This window comes from Artibeus jamaicensis, unplaced genomic scaffold (assembly GCF_021234435.1).
Source record: "Artibeus jamaicensis isolate MK-2021 breed Jamaican fruit bat unplaced genomic scaffold, CSHL_Jam_final contig_585, whole genome shotgun sequence".
Lineage (NCBI taxonomy): Eukaryota > Metazoa > Chordata > Mammalia > Chiroptera > Phyllostomidae > Artibeus > Artibeus jamaicensis.
In genome coordinates this window covers 19,908,053-19,920,776 of record NW_026521894.1, presented here as the reverse complement: position 1 = coordinate 19,920,776, position 12,724 = coordinate 19,908,053, and the positions used below count along the sequence as shown (strand labels likewise).

The window sequence follows — 12,724 nt, the reverse complement described above, 5'->3', positions numbered from 1 at the left end:
GTCCTCCTTTTTCCAAAGCCAATAAATATCAATGAGTCCTTATTGCCATGTTACTTCATGATTTGTTACCAATTACAAATCAATTCACTAAAATAATATCAGTGTCAAAGATATACTGTTTTTAAATGTTAAAGAACAAGAAAATCAGACAAAAAAGAACCAATTCACAAGTTTCTATTTAATTTCCTAAAATTATATGGGTAATCTGTTAACTTCCTGTGGGAGGTGAAGAAGTGAGAAACTGTTCTAAATGTAATCTAAAACATCTGATAAAGAACAGAAATATAAAAGAGAGTGGTGTTTGAAGGAGCTGAGTGATAAAAGTTAAGCTTACACAGAGGTGTACATCCATTCTAAAATGTTAAAAGACACAGATCAGCTTGATTTAAGCCAAGATTTGGTAAATATTTTAATATAGATTTGGAGTATATAGGAAAGCAAATTCAAAACCATGAAAGCACTAACCTACAACTTGGTTGTGTCTGCGTGGCTCAAAAGGTCAGAAAGGGGATAGTGTATATTTTTTTGGCAGAGATAAAACACAATCCGCTATAGAACTGTAGATTTTAAGGAAAACGCCTTCAAATTCAGCAGCTAACAGCTCGTCTCTATTTGCTGTCACTCTAGATCAGAGAAACCCACACTTTTTTTCTTTTCTGCTCCCCCCCTTAGTTACACTTGAGCTCTCTGACTGAAAAGGTCTGGAACAGATTAAAAGTCGGGCTACAAAATAAAAAGTTTGGCATGTTGTCAAGCCTGTCTGGAATACACATACACTGTAGGCCCAAAAGGGAATCTAAAGGCAGTAAGAGAATTTTATAAAACTTTTTTTTGGCGTATCTAATTGTATGTTTGTGTGTACATATGTGTTGAAGGTAGAGAGAAAGAACTTTTTTTTTGGTATGTTCTCTGATTTAAAACAAAGGAACAAGCTGTGGGTGTAATTAATGAATCTACTGAAGCTCACAGCCAGGCTGTTTTATTTCACCGCTGTAACTGAAAATATTGTAAGAACAAAAAAAAATCAGCTTTGTTCCAATTCCTGATTCTGCAGTTAACTAAGAGTTAATCGTCATCTTTCATAACCTTATGTAGGGGGTGGGGGGTAAAAAAAACCACAGTACCATTTTAAAGTTTCCAAAATGTGGACAAGTTGAATTCGTTAAAGATGATTTAAGGAAACACGGCTGTTATCGTTCCAGTCCATACAAATGGCAACATTTATTAAATTCTCTACCTTACTTGGTTTCCTGTTTCAACCACAAGGACTTATTCAAGTATTAAATAGAATCTGAAGTTGCAAATTATTAACATGCCACCTAACTTTTTTAACACCTAAATAGGTCTTGAAGCTCAAAAGGGAGCATTTAAGCCAAGCCGGATATCTGTCAAAATGACAGTCTCTGCCCTGATCCCACCTTTGACTTCACTTGAATAAGGGGTACAATCCATAGAGCTGGCCAACCCAAATGTTGGGGTTATTTAAAGGTACATAAAGACACAGGAGAACTGTTCATAATGTTCCTGACAGGAAAGTTATTTTCCCCACCAGCTCTGGGTAGTTTGCTTCTCCCAGCCCCACCTCAGGACTGTGTTTTGATGGCCTTCACAGAGTTAATTCCTCTTTCCCGTAAGGGCCCCACAGTTGTTGTTAGGTCAACCCCTGTAAAACTTCAAAGGTTCCCTGTCCCCTCAGTCTGACCTACTCAGTGATCTGCACATTGTTTTCATTTAGCTGCCTTCAGTCCAAGAAGAAAACTTTGAAACCACAATGATCTGCTCCTTTTTAGAGTCATTTTTCCATGGCTTTGGAAAAATATCTCAGAAACCTAACTGAACAAACTGAAAACAGTGAAAAAAAAAATTGGATGAAAAGGCATTAAAGGGTTTGTACACTATTGTGCACATTTGGGAGGGAAATATTCTTTTGTGCAAACTGGTGACCTTAATCATGTGATTTGGAGAGGAATATGGCCTTGCTTTTTATTTCCTAAATGTAAAACAAAGAAAAGAACCTTTATTAAAAAAAAAAACACCAAAAAACTAACAAACAAAAAAAAAACCCCAAGAGAGTAGGAAAAACAAATGCTGTCACTGGTCTTACTTCTAGGTGACAGCCCCCACCCCCATTTAGGTTTGGAAACACTCCAATAGCCAGGCCACAAGACAGTCACTCATTGCTCTCTGAAATTAAGCACAGACAGACATCAGGTCACTAACAAAAGCTGGTATCCCAGGTTTTAGATGCAGCAAGACAGCCTGATTATTATTGGAGCTAGAAAGATCATTTTAAAGAAATTACTGTGTCTCCCCAAAATGTGAAAGGCACACTGATTCTGCCTAGTGAAGCACCACAACACTCCCTCAATCCCATCCCAAAGAATCTAAGTGAAACAGCTGATTTAAACCTGAAATTTCTCAGGTTTAAAGTAAAAGGTATAAAAACAGTTCTGGAAAAGTTGAGTGGGCAGTCATTTTTTAATACTATAAAGCAATGCAATTTTATTTAAATATAACTTCTCAAATTCACGTACAAAAAATAGTAATCAAAAATATCTAGGAAGGTTTTGAGATGAACCTTTACCAAAACGAGGGTCAAGCCTTGGGTCTAGCCAAGAGGTGGTCTTGTTCTTATGGTTTATATAGTAAATTTCTCCATCCTGAGTCATGGCTTGTTCCCATCCATCAGGAAGAGGACCTATAAATATAGGAAAAAAAAATCACGGTTGGTTTTTATTTCGTGCATCTAAAAAAGTGGCAGGGATACTAATTTAATAAGAAAATACATCTTGACATAAAACAATTCATTAAAACAAATTCAGAGAAGAAAGGTAAACCTATATACCAACGATACAGAGGGAAAAAGTCAGATTAAAAAAATCCTTTTGGAAGTCATGACCTAAATAATTATTACTGTTAGTACAAGACATGAAATGCTACAGTTCAGTCACCCCCCTCTTCCCCTAAATCCAGTTTTGTGACACTACCTTCCTAGGGAATCCAAGGTTCTTTACTAAGGAATACAATTGAGTGTTTTCAGAACATCTACAGTGTCATAAACATTGTTAAATATAAAGCACACTGTAACTAAGCCTGCCAAGCTCCATTTATTTCCATTATTTATGTGACAGGTTCACACCAAGAAAACTACAATAGAGAAAACTATAGCTCAAGAAAAGTTTTTTTTTAAGTAGCCCCAAAATTGCTAGAAGGTAGAAGCTGTGGCTGGGAGTTTAAGTTTGTCAGAGTTTTGAAAGGGGGCAGGTAAGTGCTGAAATTGATGGGAAGGCAAACTTCTGGAGGGGGGCGGAGCTGTGAAGGGAGCAAACAACATCTGAGAGACAGGACTAAAGAACATACTGTACACAGCAAGTGTAAAAAGATTATTACATCTTTATGAGGGTATGGAAGCTAGACAATTGCCTATGGGAGGTAACAGCTACAAAAAGAGAGACCAAGAATAAATTACTGAATTGGAGCACATTCCTTGTCAATTCCTCTTCTTCCTCAGCATCCCAACCCCTGCCCCATTTCCCATTCCCACCAAGTCAGGAGAGGCAAATACAAATTGGAAATAAGAGTCTGAGTAAATCCTTAAAACTTTTTCATCTGCAGACTAACATGAGTTGAGTGCTTCCTGTGTGCCAGTCACTGTTCTAAGTATATTGAATACATTAACTCATTTAATCCTTACAACAACCAATGACATAAACAGCAGTCTTATCTCAATTTTAATGAGGAAACTGAGGCACAGAGGGGTTTAGTCTGGTACAACCTCACAAAGCTGATTAGTGTTAAAGTGATGAGCCTTTGTTCATTATATGACTACATTTGTTTTTATTCATGTCCCACATCTAAGACAAGAAAGCGGGTATGCTTCTTCGGCAAAAACAGAACAAGTTCCTTCTTTCTATATTGGCAGTCCAAGAGAGTCTTGTGAGTGATGCTGAATAAGTAACTTTGGTTAAACAGATCATTCACACAAGCCCAATGGGACCCAAAGCTCTAATTCTAGGCTAGTTCCATTTGTATCAGAACAGATTCATTTGCTACTAGACTATTATTGAAGGGCTGCTTTGAGGAGAGGGTGGAGGGGGTGGCAACATGCTGTTAGGTAACGCAGACAGACACGTGAAATTCTAGAGAAGCCACTGGGGGAAGACCACCCCCTCCAGTCCTGGATGTGCAGTTGTGTACACAATGCGAACCATGCCCAGGGTTGAAACTCACTGTAAGAGATCCTATGTTTACTAATAGGTGAATGGAAGCAAACATATAAATCAAACCACTTTGCTCAGCAGCTTTCACTATCATTTTGGGATCCCTTTCCCCACCAGGAAGGTAGAACCTCCAAAACTAACTACTAATGGTTGTTACTACCCTTAAGAAGATGGCTCAAATGTAAAATGCTTTTGAAAAACAAGTAACTAAAATTCTAAGTTCCTAAGATACACTGACGAATAAGTCAATAGAAGTCACGGGATGCCTTTGGAAGCCTCAACTCAACAACCCCAACAGACATCATTATAGTGGCTAACTCTGCTCAAGTGCATGGATTCCCTACTTTAAACAAACAAAAATACAACAGTATCACTCTGCACCTTAACTGTCTGAGTTAGAACCAAGAGTGGTATCTTGAATATAAACTAACCTTACCTATCTGCTCACCAATCTCACTTACATTCTCTCTGACTGATCAGTCCAGTCCCTCTCTTAAGAGCTCAGCCATCACTAGCTACCAGCTCCTTTCCCTGGTGCCTGACTTCTCATCTCCTCCCCCCATCCAAGTGCCTTCTAACAAACACCACCAGGGTTTCCTCCTTACCATATTAGCTAATCAACATTTACATGTCACTCATTGCCTTTAAAAACATTTCCCTTCGTCTATACCATCAAAAGGTAAATGCCAGCAGGACTCATTTTTCTTAATAAGTCTTCTCCATACACCCAATCCCCCCCAATCCAATTTCCCCCCAAATTATGTCACCTCTTTGTGCCTGCTGTTCCTGTTATCACATTCTGCCTAGACGTCACCTTTTCATTCAGTCTTTTCCCTGGTTACCTCACATAAAACAATCAGTTTCCTCTTCTACTTCATATTAACATTTAACAGATAGAGCTGAAGTTACTTGTTTACATGCCTGGCAATGACCAAGTCACTCATATTTTAATTTGTAGGCTCATATCTGAGAAATTGCCCAATACATATTTAATAGAAGAATAAATGCCCAGCCCTTTAACACTTTGAACTTTCTAGAAATGAGCCTAAAATCATGTAGTATGTATATTATTTTCAATTAATGTTTATAAACAGAATATGTGAATGTTATTAACCTAGTGCCTTTAACACCTTAAACTTTGTGCTCACCAATGTACTCATTTTTAGTTTATTTAAAATGGAAAAAAATGTTAAAAATTGCAGAAATACATAATGAAGTAAGCAAAAATTTCCCCTATCCCCAGGTGAAAAACAAAACAGCTTCAGTTTTGTGATGACAGGTTCCGGATTTTTCGTGTGCACATTCCACAACATATGCACACCCACTGATGTCACGTTCTACTTGCGCCACACACTTGCTTTATTCAATTGATACAGGTCTCGCATTCTCTTTAATGGCTTCATAGATCTTATGGTATGGATATATTAGAATCCATTCATCCCCTTTTCCAGTGTTGGATAGCAGAGTTGTTTCTAACTTTTTTTTTTACTGTCACACATAATCATGCAAGGCGCCACCCCTGCGGTACCTCTACCACTACTGGCTCCAGTAGTATCATCATCACACTGTGGTGACATCATCACATCTCGACTGATGTAGAGATGTACTGTGATGCACTGTTCTTATCCTCATCATACAAATGAAACACAGGGACATTCAGAAAGGCAACTTGCCCAAGGTAGAGGGAAGATTTGAACTCAGACAGTTTGAATTCAGATCTTCTGATTTTCAACTATACTATATGCTGCTTCACAAAGGTACAAATACATTCCCCCAAACTTATGCAAGTGTTTCCGTACACTAAATTCAAATTGGAAGAGTACCTCTACCTCTTTATACATGAGTTTAAATCATTAAGTATTTATCATGTAAGTCATATATCAGGTATTTATCATACGTAAATCACTAAGTACTTAGTATTTCACTAAAAACAGTAGACCTCAAAAATTAAATTCGGAAACCTTTTCACCAACAGTGTTCTTATAGCCCATAAACAATCAAAAACAAACCTCTAAATGTGCTAATTTTAGGAATAAAGATATAAAAGAGACATGCCCAGTGCAAATAAACAGTGTAGCAGGGCTGCCTATTTTCTCACCATGTTTTTAATTAAAAATATTATATAATGTGCACATGAAATAGAATAATTACCATATAATTAAGTTGATTAAGCACTCAAATTTATAGCAAACTCCATACGCTAACAGAAAAGAATGCTTTATATATTCATTTATGTCTTTCATTTAACATTCTGGTAAGAAAAATGGGGTGGTCAAAAATAGGTTTAGAGTTGTAATAAAAGTAAAATGTAATAATTAATAATAATACCAGACTAAACTATTTCACGTACTCACAATAGTATGCCTGCTTTTGCCCATATCGGTACAATGCTAATATGGAAAGAAATGGCCCAAAATGGGATGTTTCTTTATATAAAAAGAAAGGTATGCATCAAAGGCAAAGGAACAGATAAGGAAAGATTACTTTTTAACAGTTTTGAACCACAACTGTATCTTTAGTATTAGAAAAAAGAAAACTAAAAAGAATCTTCAATCCATATGTGAATTAAATAAAACAATATAGATTTGGGCTTTGTTCACTGGGAAAAAAATTTGTAATTTAAATGGTCCTTAGAAGAAATTCAATGACTTAATACTAAGTAAACATGTTAAACTAAGCTAACTGTTGAATAGCCATGAATAGTAGAGAAAGCAAGACTGATACAGTTTCTGAATCATCAAGTTGCACAGCTACTGAAAGTTTGATTTGAGCATCTGTATGAGCCAGAGTGAGAATGGAGTGAGGTCGGTAAGTTCAAGGAAGAAAGGAAATCTGGACTTCCCCTAAAACTAAGTTTATAAGAGGAGACTACAGGGATGGATGCCTTTGAGTTCAATGTATTCTGATTTTAGTGTTTCATAAATATTATAATTTCTCCAATATGGAGTATATAAATGAAGAAAATGTAAATAGCAACATTTTATTTACAAAACATGATCTCAACAGTGGTGCTCAAACTTCAGTATGCATAAAAATCTTATGGAGGGTTTGTTAAAACAGACATCCCACACTTAAAATTTCTAATTTAACTCACCCTGAGAATCACTGACCTAAAATACCAACTTAGAATTCTTTAGCTGGTACAGAACTGCTTTTTAACTCTAACTTAGTGTGTGTTTTCTTCCAGGCTAGACTGTGAAATACCTGAACATCAGTGTATATTATTACATATTTTTCTATTTTACTGTCTAAAAGAGTGCCTACTACTCTCAGAAAGGGTGGGAATAAATGTTGACTGAAATTAATGAAATCAAAATGAAATTCAATTAAAATCCTTTATTTATGTTTGAGAAAAAAATACTGTTTTCTTCTTTCCATGTAGGTTCAATTTCTCTATTATTTGATAGCACTTAAACTTAAGGTGCTGGATGTAGCAAATTCTTTTGTTCGAGAAGCATTTATTGAGGTCCTATTATATTCAGACACTATTTTAGGCCCTGGAGGTAGCAATGAGCAAATTAGTTCCTGTTTCATAGACTTAAGTTCTAGTGAGTAAGACAAACAGATACGCACAATACAATATTGGCTAATAAGTACAGTGCAAAGGGAGGAAAAGCAGCATGAATGGTGGAGGGGTGGGGCGGGGAGAAAGGGTCTTTAGAAAAGTGGACCAAGCTCTGGCCAGGTAGCTTAGTTGGTTGGAGCACTGTTCCATACACCAAAAGGTTGCGGGTTCGATCCCCCATCAGGGTGCATGTAGAGGCAACCAGTTGATGTTTCTCATATTGACCTCTCTCTCTCTAATCAATAAACATATCCTTGGATGAGAATTTTTAAAAAAGGCATGTGGCCCAAGAATGGCAGTACTGAGAATGCAATGTTAAAGCTGAGGAGATGCCAACAAGAACCCAAGTCTGCGCATGTGATGATCTGGGGCATGAGCATTCCAGTCAGGTGAGATTGAGGAGGCTGGTATGGAGGGGACAGATAAGCAAAGAACGAGCTATTGTGGTCTACTTTGATTTTATCCAGATTCAAACAGAAAAGAAAACTTCCCATCATTTCAAACAACATAGGGTTGAATGGGTAAGGCCTAAAAGGGACTGCCAAGACTAAAGGGTTATACCAATTTCTCCAAACTCATGGTCAAGTCAAGCGGGCAATAAACATTTTCACCCCAGATCACATTTACATGCACTAAACGTAGGACTTCAGACACGGGAAAGATATGGGAGTTTTTCAAAGCTGAAATATCATGCTTGACCATCACACTAAAGTCTTTTTGGGAAAGAAGAGGAGATAAAACAGAGGCCCTGAATCAAGATGGCAGTAAGAAAGAAGTCAGCATTTCAATGAGATGGAAAAGGGTAAGATAGAATTAGGATAAGCAAGAAGACAGTAGTAGGCTGTAACTAAAATAATTCATAAATGAGAATTATCTATCCTTGGGGGAAATAGATTTTTATGTAGGATTTACTACTGCTGGTTGAATGATAACTTATCTATTACAGCAAATACTAACTTCCTGCAATATTTTAAAAACAAACAAAATACTCCATGTCATAACATTGAAGGTGACTCAACATCAACTTCCTGCTCTTGCCTAAGGATCCTCTTGCATTAGCAATGACTAACAAACCATCTGCAAATCTAATCAAACAAGAAAGTCTTGATTACACCACAAGTTAGATGATCAACCTCTCCCTCTCACTTGCCCCACAATTCAGAAATAAAGAAGTCACCCCCCCAGGACACTGAAAGCTTACTAAACACACTCTGATGAGTATTTCAAATACAGGATTATGAATAAGTAGTTCCTCAGAATATAAGAGGAACAGGAAAAATAGATGCAATGATCCTTTAAAGGTATCTAATTCTGATCAGTTTCAGTTTTTTTTTAAAATCTGGTCTGTTGTATTTATGATGTATCACAAACTGTTATTGTTTGAAGTTCTTCATAAGTAAATATTAACTTAATTAATAGCCCCATGGCATGGATACTGCTGTTAACCTCACTTTATACAGATGAGAAAACTAAGGCACAGAAAAGCTGCCCAAAATCACTTAGCCAAGAGTAGTCAGTGGCAGAGCTGGGATTCAAACCCAGACAGTTCTAGCTCTTCAGAACCCATGCTCTTACGTACTATATACTGTAAATAACAGTGTCTTAAAACTTGCACAGTTCCATGACTAAGTTTTACAGTAGCCCCCAAACCAGTATTAGCCAACTGCTACATTAAACACCATATATGCCCCAAGATCATCTTGCATTCCCTCCTTTGAAAAGTAGCTCTCCGGCTCAGGGGTCTCCGAAGCCCACAGGAAAATTCCTCAAATTTTTATTGGGTTATTTATTCAAGGTCCTCTATAGCCAGGCATTACACAGCACTGTGTGGGCCCTGAAAGCACTCACCACTACCATTCATACTCCTCCTCTTTCTCTCCTCTCTAGGGCTTCCCTGAAGGAACTCTTCTAACCCAGCCTCCCTGCTCTGCTAACTTCCTGAAGAGGGCTTTGCCTACAGTTTCCTCTCCTGTGCATCAAGTACTTTCTCTTTGGTAAGATGATTCCATCACACAAGTAATTTAGTAATTCATTCCATGTCAGTACCCCCAGCTGCATGGCTTGTTCATTCCTGCCAGCACAGGCATACCTCACTTTACTGTGCTTCGCTTTATTGCACTTCAGATATGCTTTTCATAGACTGAAGGCAAGACCCTCCACCAGCAAAGAGATCAGGACTCACTTCACTGCAACACACTTCACTGTGGTATGGAACCGAACACAGAGTACTTCGGTTGGAGGTCTGCCTGTATTTAGCAGTGTCATGGACTTTTTACCGCCACAGACATCCCCAATGCTCCCCACCCCCTACATCGTCTCCTCCTAGCCTCCACTGTTTTTACACACTGAAATTCTACTCTATTCTCACACTGTATCTTTGTGAAGCTTTTCTCAACCCTATCCTACTAGTATGTCTCTTTCACATCTATCTATTGAAACTGCACTTGTTTTGATTTTTTTTGGATGCTCACTGCAGATTGTCTTGTATCTGTTCCTCTACAGATACAAGCAGCTGGGGGTACTGACATGGAATGAATTACTAAATTACTTGTGTGATGGAATCATCTTACCAAAGAGAAAATACTTGATGCATAGGAGAGGAAACTGTAGGCAAAGCCCTCTTCAGGAAGTTGGCAGAGCAGGGAGGCTGGGTTAGAAGAGTTCCTTCAGGGAAGCCCTAGAGAGGAGAGAAGGAGGAGGAGTATGAATGGCAGTGGTGAGTGCTTTCAGGGCCCACACAGTGCTGTGTAATGCCAGGCTACAGAGGACCTGGCTATTGAGTTAAATACAGACCAGGTAGTGATATGAGAAGAATTTATCGTTCTGCTGTGGAAAGGAGAAAAAGAGTTCTTTATTTCAACAATGGGAATGTTCATTCTTTCAAGGTTGCTAAGGACAAAATGGCAACATTAGAAATTACCACCTAGTCCATTTGTGATATACTTTGATCTGCAGACTTATGCTCGTCAGAATAAACAGGGACTAAAATATATTCACCCCTGAATCGTCTGCAGTTTTGTTTACAAAGGAGTCTTCCATAAATGTAAACATCTAAAATTCATATGCTTGACCTTGTAAGCCCAAACAATTCCTTATAAAGTTCTGCCCACACTACTAAAATTTTTAGGTAGACACAATGGAAAATGTTGCCATGTACAACAAATATTAAATATTATTGTCACTAACCTTTTTGTGGCTTCAATAAGCTAAACATGGGACAAGTGTGTATAAACACATTTACTTAAGAAAAAGCAATTTATTAAATCAAGTCTTGGTAACAGAAATAGGATTTCTCTTTTGGTTTCCATAGTTTTATTCTCAAGGTGGAAACTGACTTAAAGCATGCAGCTCTAAACCTAACGCTCAGGAGGTTTCGTTTTTGTGTACAGACCTATCTGCTTCAGAGTGATGGCAAGCTCCTTTCTCCCCCTACCCTCCAGTCCAGGTGTTCTCCTCTGTCTTACAGGTAACTAACCAGAAGATTCTTCTGCCAAACTGCGTAGACCACAATGAACAGTGTAGTGGATTAAGATGAAACTCTGACCTACATATCTGAAGGCTTAGGTTGGAATCCCGGCACTGCTACTTGCCTGCACTCTCCTCAGGAGCATATGGTGCCCTCAACCACTGGGGTTGTGTCCTCTTCATAGCAGATGCTTCTCTGTACCCTCATCATTTGCCTAAACCTCCCCCGCACCACCAGGCTCCAAGGCTTGCATATAAGCACCTTATTTGCTTGCCTCGGTATCCCCAGAGCTCAGCACTGCCACCAAACACAACCAAAATTTGTTGAGCTGAAAAAATGAAGAAATTATCTGTGGCAAGAATAGTGATTGATCTTGGTCAAGTCACATCTCTCAGGTCCTCAGTTAAAAGTTGATAGCATTTTGCAGGATTTTTATACTGAATACAATCTCATTAAGAGTGATTCACATGCATTAGGCACTTAGTAAAGGTTTTATTCCAACTGAAAATAGGAATAAAATTAAAAAATGGGAATAATAAAATAGATCATAAATGTTTCTAGGGGTTTTAAGTTTCCATTTTAGAGTTTTCAGTGTAATCCATGAACCAGCAGGATCAGCACCACATGGAAACTTATTAGAAATGAAGACTCTCACTCAGGTTCCATTCCAGACTAATTAATCAGAATCTGCACTTTACAAATCCCCAGGTAATTCCTTCACATACTACAAACTGAAAACCACTGACCTAGAATACAGAAAATTAATAAGGTTCACTGTTTTATTAATCTTCTTTATAGAATTATCCACCATGGATTCGAGTTTTACCTATGTGGAAACTTCCATTTGGTGGATTACTTGGTTTAAAAAAAATCACCTCTGATGCATTTTAAATGAAATTATATTAAATATAATTTTAGCCTTATAATAAACTGTAGAAAGACAGCATAGTTAAGAAAAAACTGTAAAATGTTTAGATTCAGACAGACCTTGGTTCAAAATCTTGGATCCAATATTTATTAGCCTTCTAATGTTAAACAAGTTCCTTAAACTATTTGATGCTCACTTTCCTGATCAAGAAAATGAAGATCAATATTTCTCAATTAATTGTCGTGAGGATTAAAGGAGAAAGAGCTTGACATAGGGCAAAAGAGTCAACTCCCTACTCTTTCCTAGAATAGTTCTGCCATTTTGTTGTAATATATTTAATTTACAAAGGCTGTGTATAATGTAAGAAAGTAGGTTTATGGGAAAAACAAAAACACCTGGGCCTCAAACATGTAATAATTAAGAAACAAATAAAGGGAACCCATAAAAGGTTTTCCCTTTCATAGGGGAATGACCCCAGGGAAAAAAATCGCATTTTAATATCTTCCCAAAATTTTTTAGGATAAAGCTCAAACTCTTGGTTGATCACACAGAAATTTTCTGTAAATGTCTTCAGTCTCATCCCTTCACCTTCCCACTGTTTATGT

General features: G+C 37.6%; 1 protein-coding gene across 12 annotated transcripts in view; it reads right to left on the bottom strand.

Annotated features, from left to right (window-relative positions):
- The window catches only part of YAP1 (Yes1 associated transcriptional regulator), a 116,373-nt gene that overhangs the window by 34,432 nt on the left and 69,217 nt on the right, over window positions 1–12,724 (bottom strand). For 4 of the 12 annotated variants that reach the window (XM_053670415.1, XM_053670419.1, XM_053670417.1 and 1 more), the window contains exon 4: window positions 2,579–2,698. The exons of 4 other annotated variants lie outside the window; for them this stretch is intronic. In XM_053670415.1, the coding sequence (XP_053526390.1) occupies window positions 2,579–2,698 (120 nt within the window). The remainder of the gene's footprint in view (window positions 1–2,578; window positions 2,699–12,724) is intronic. 4 more of the 12 variants (XM_053670416.1, XM_053670420.1, XM_053670418.1 and 1 more) reach the window with 1 other exon arrangement.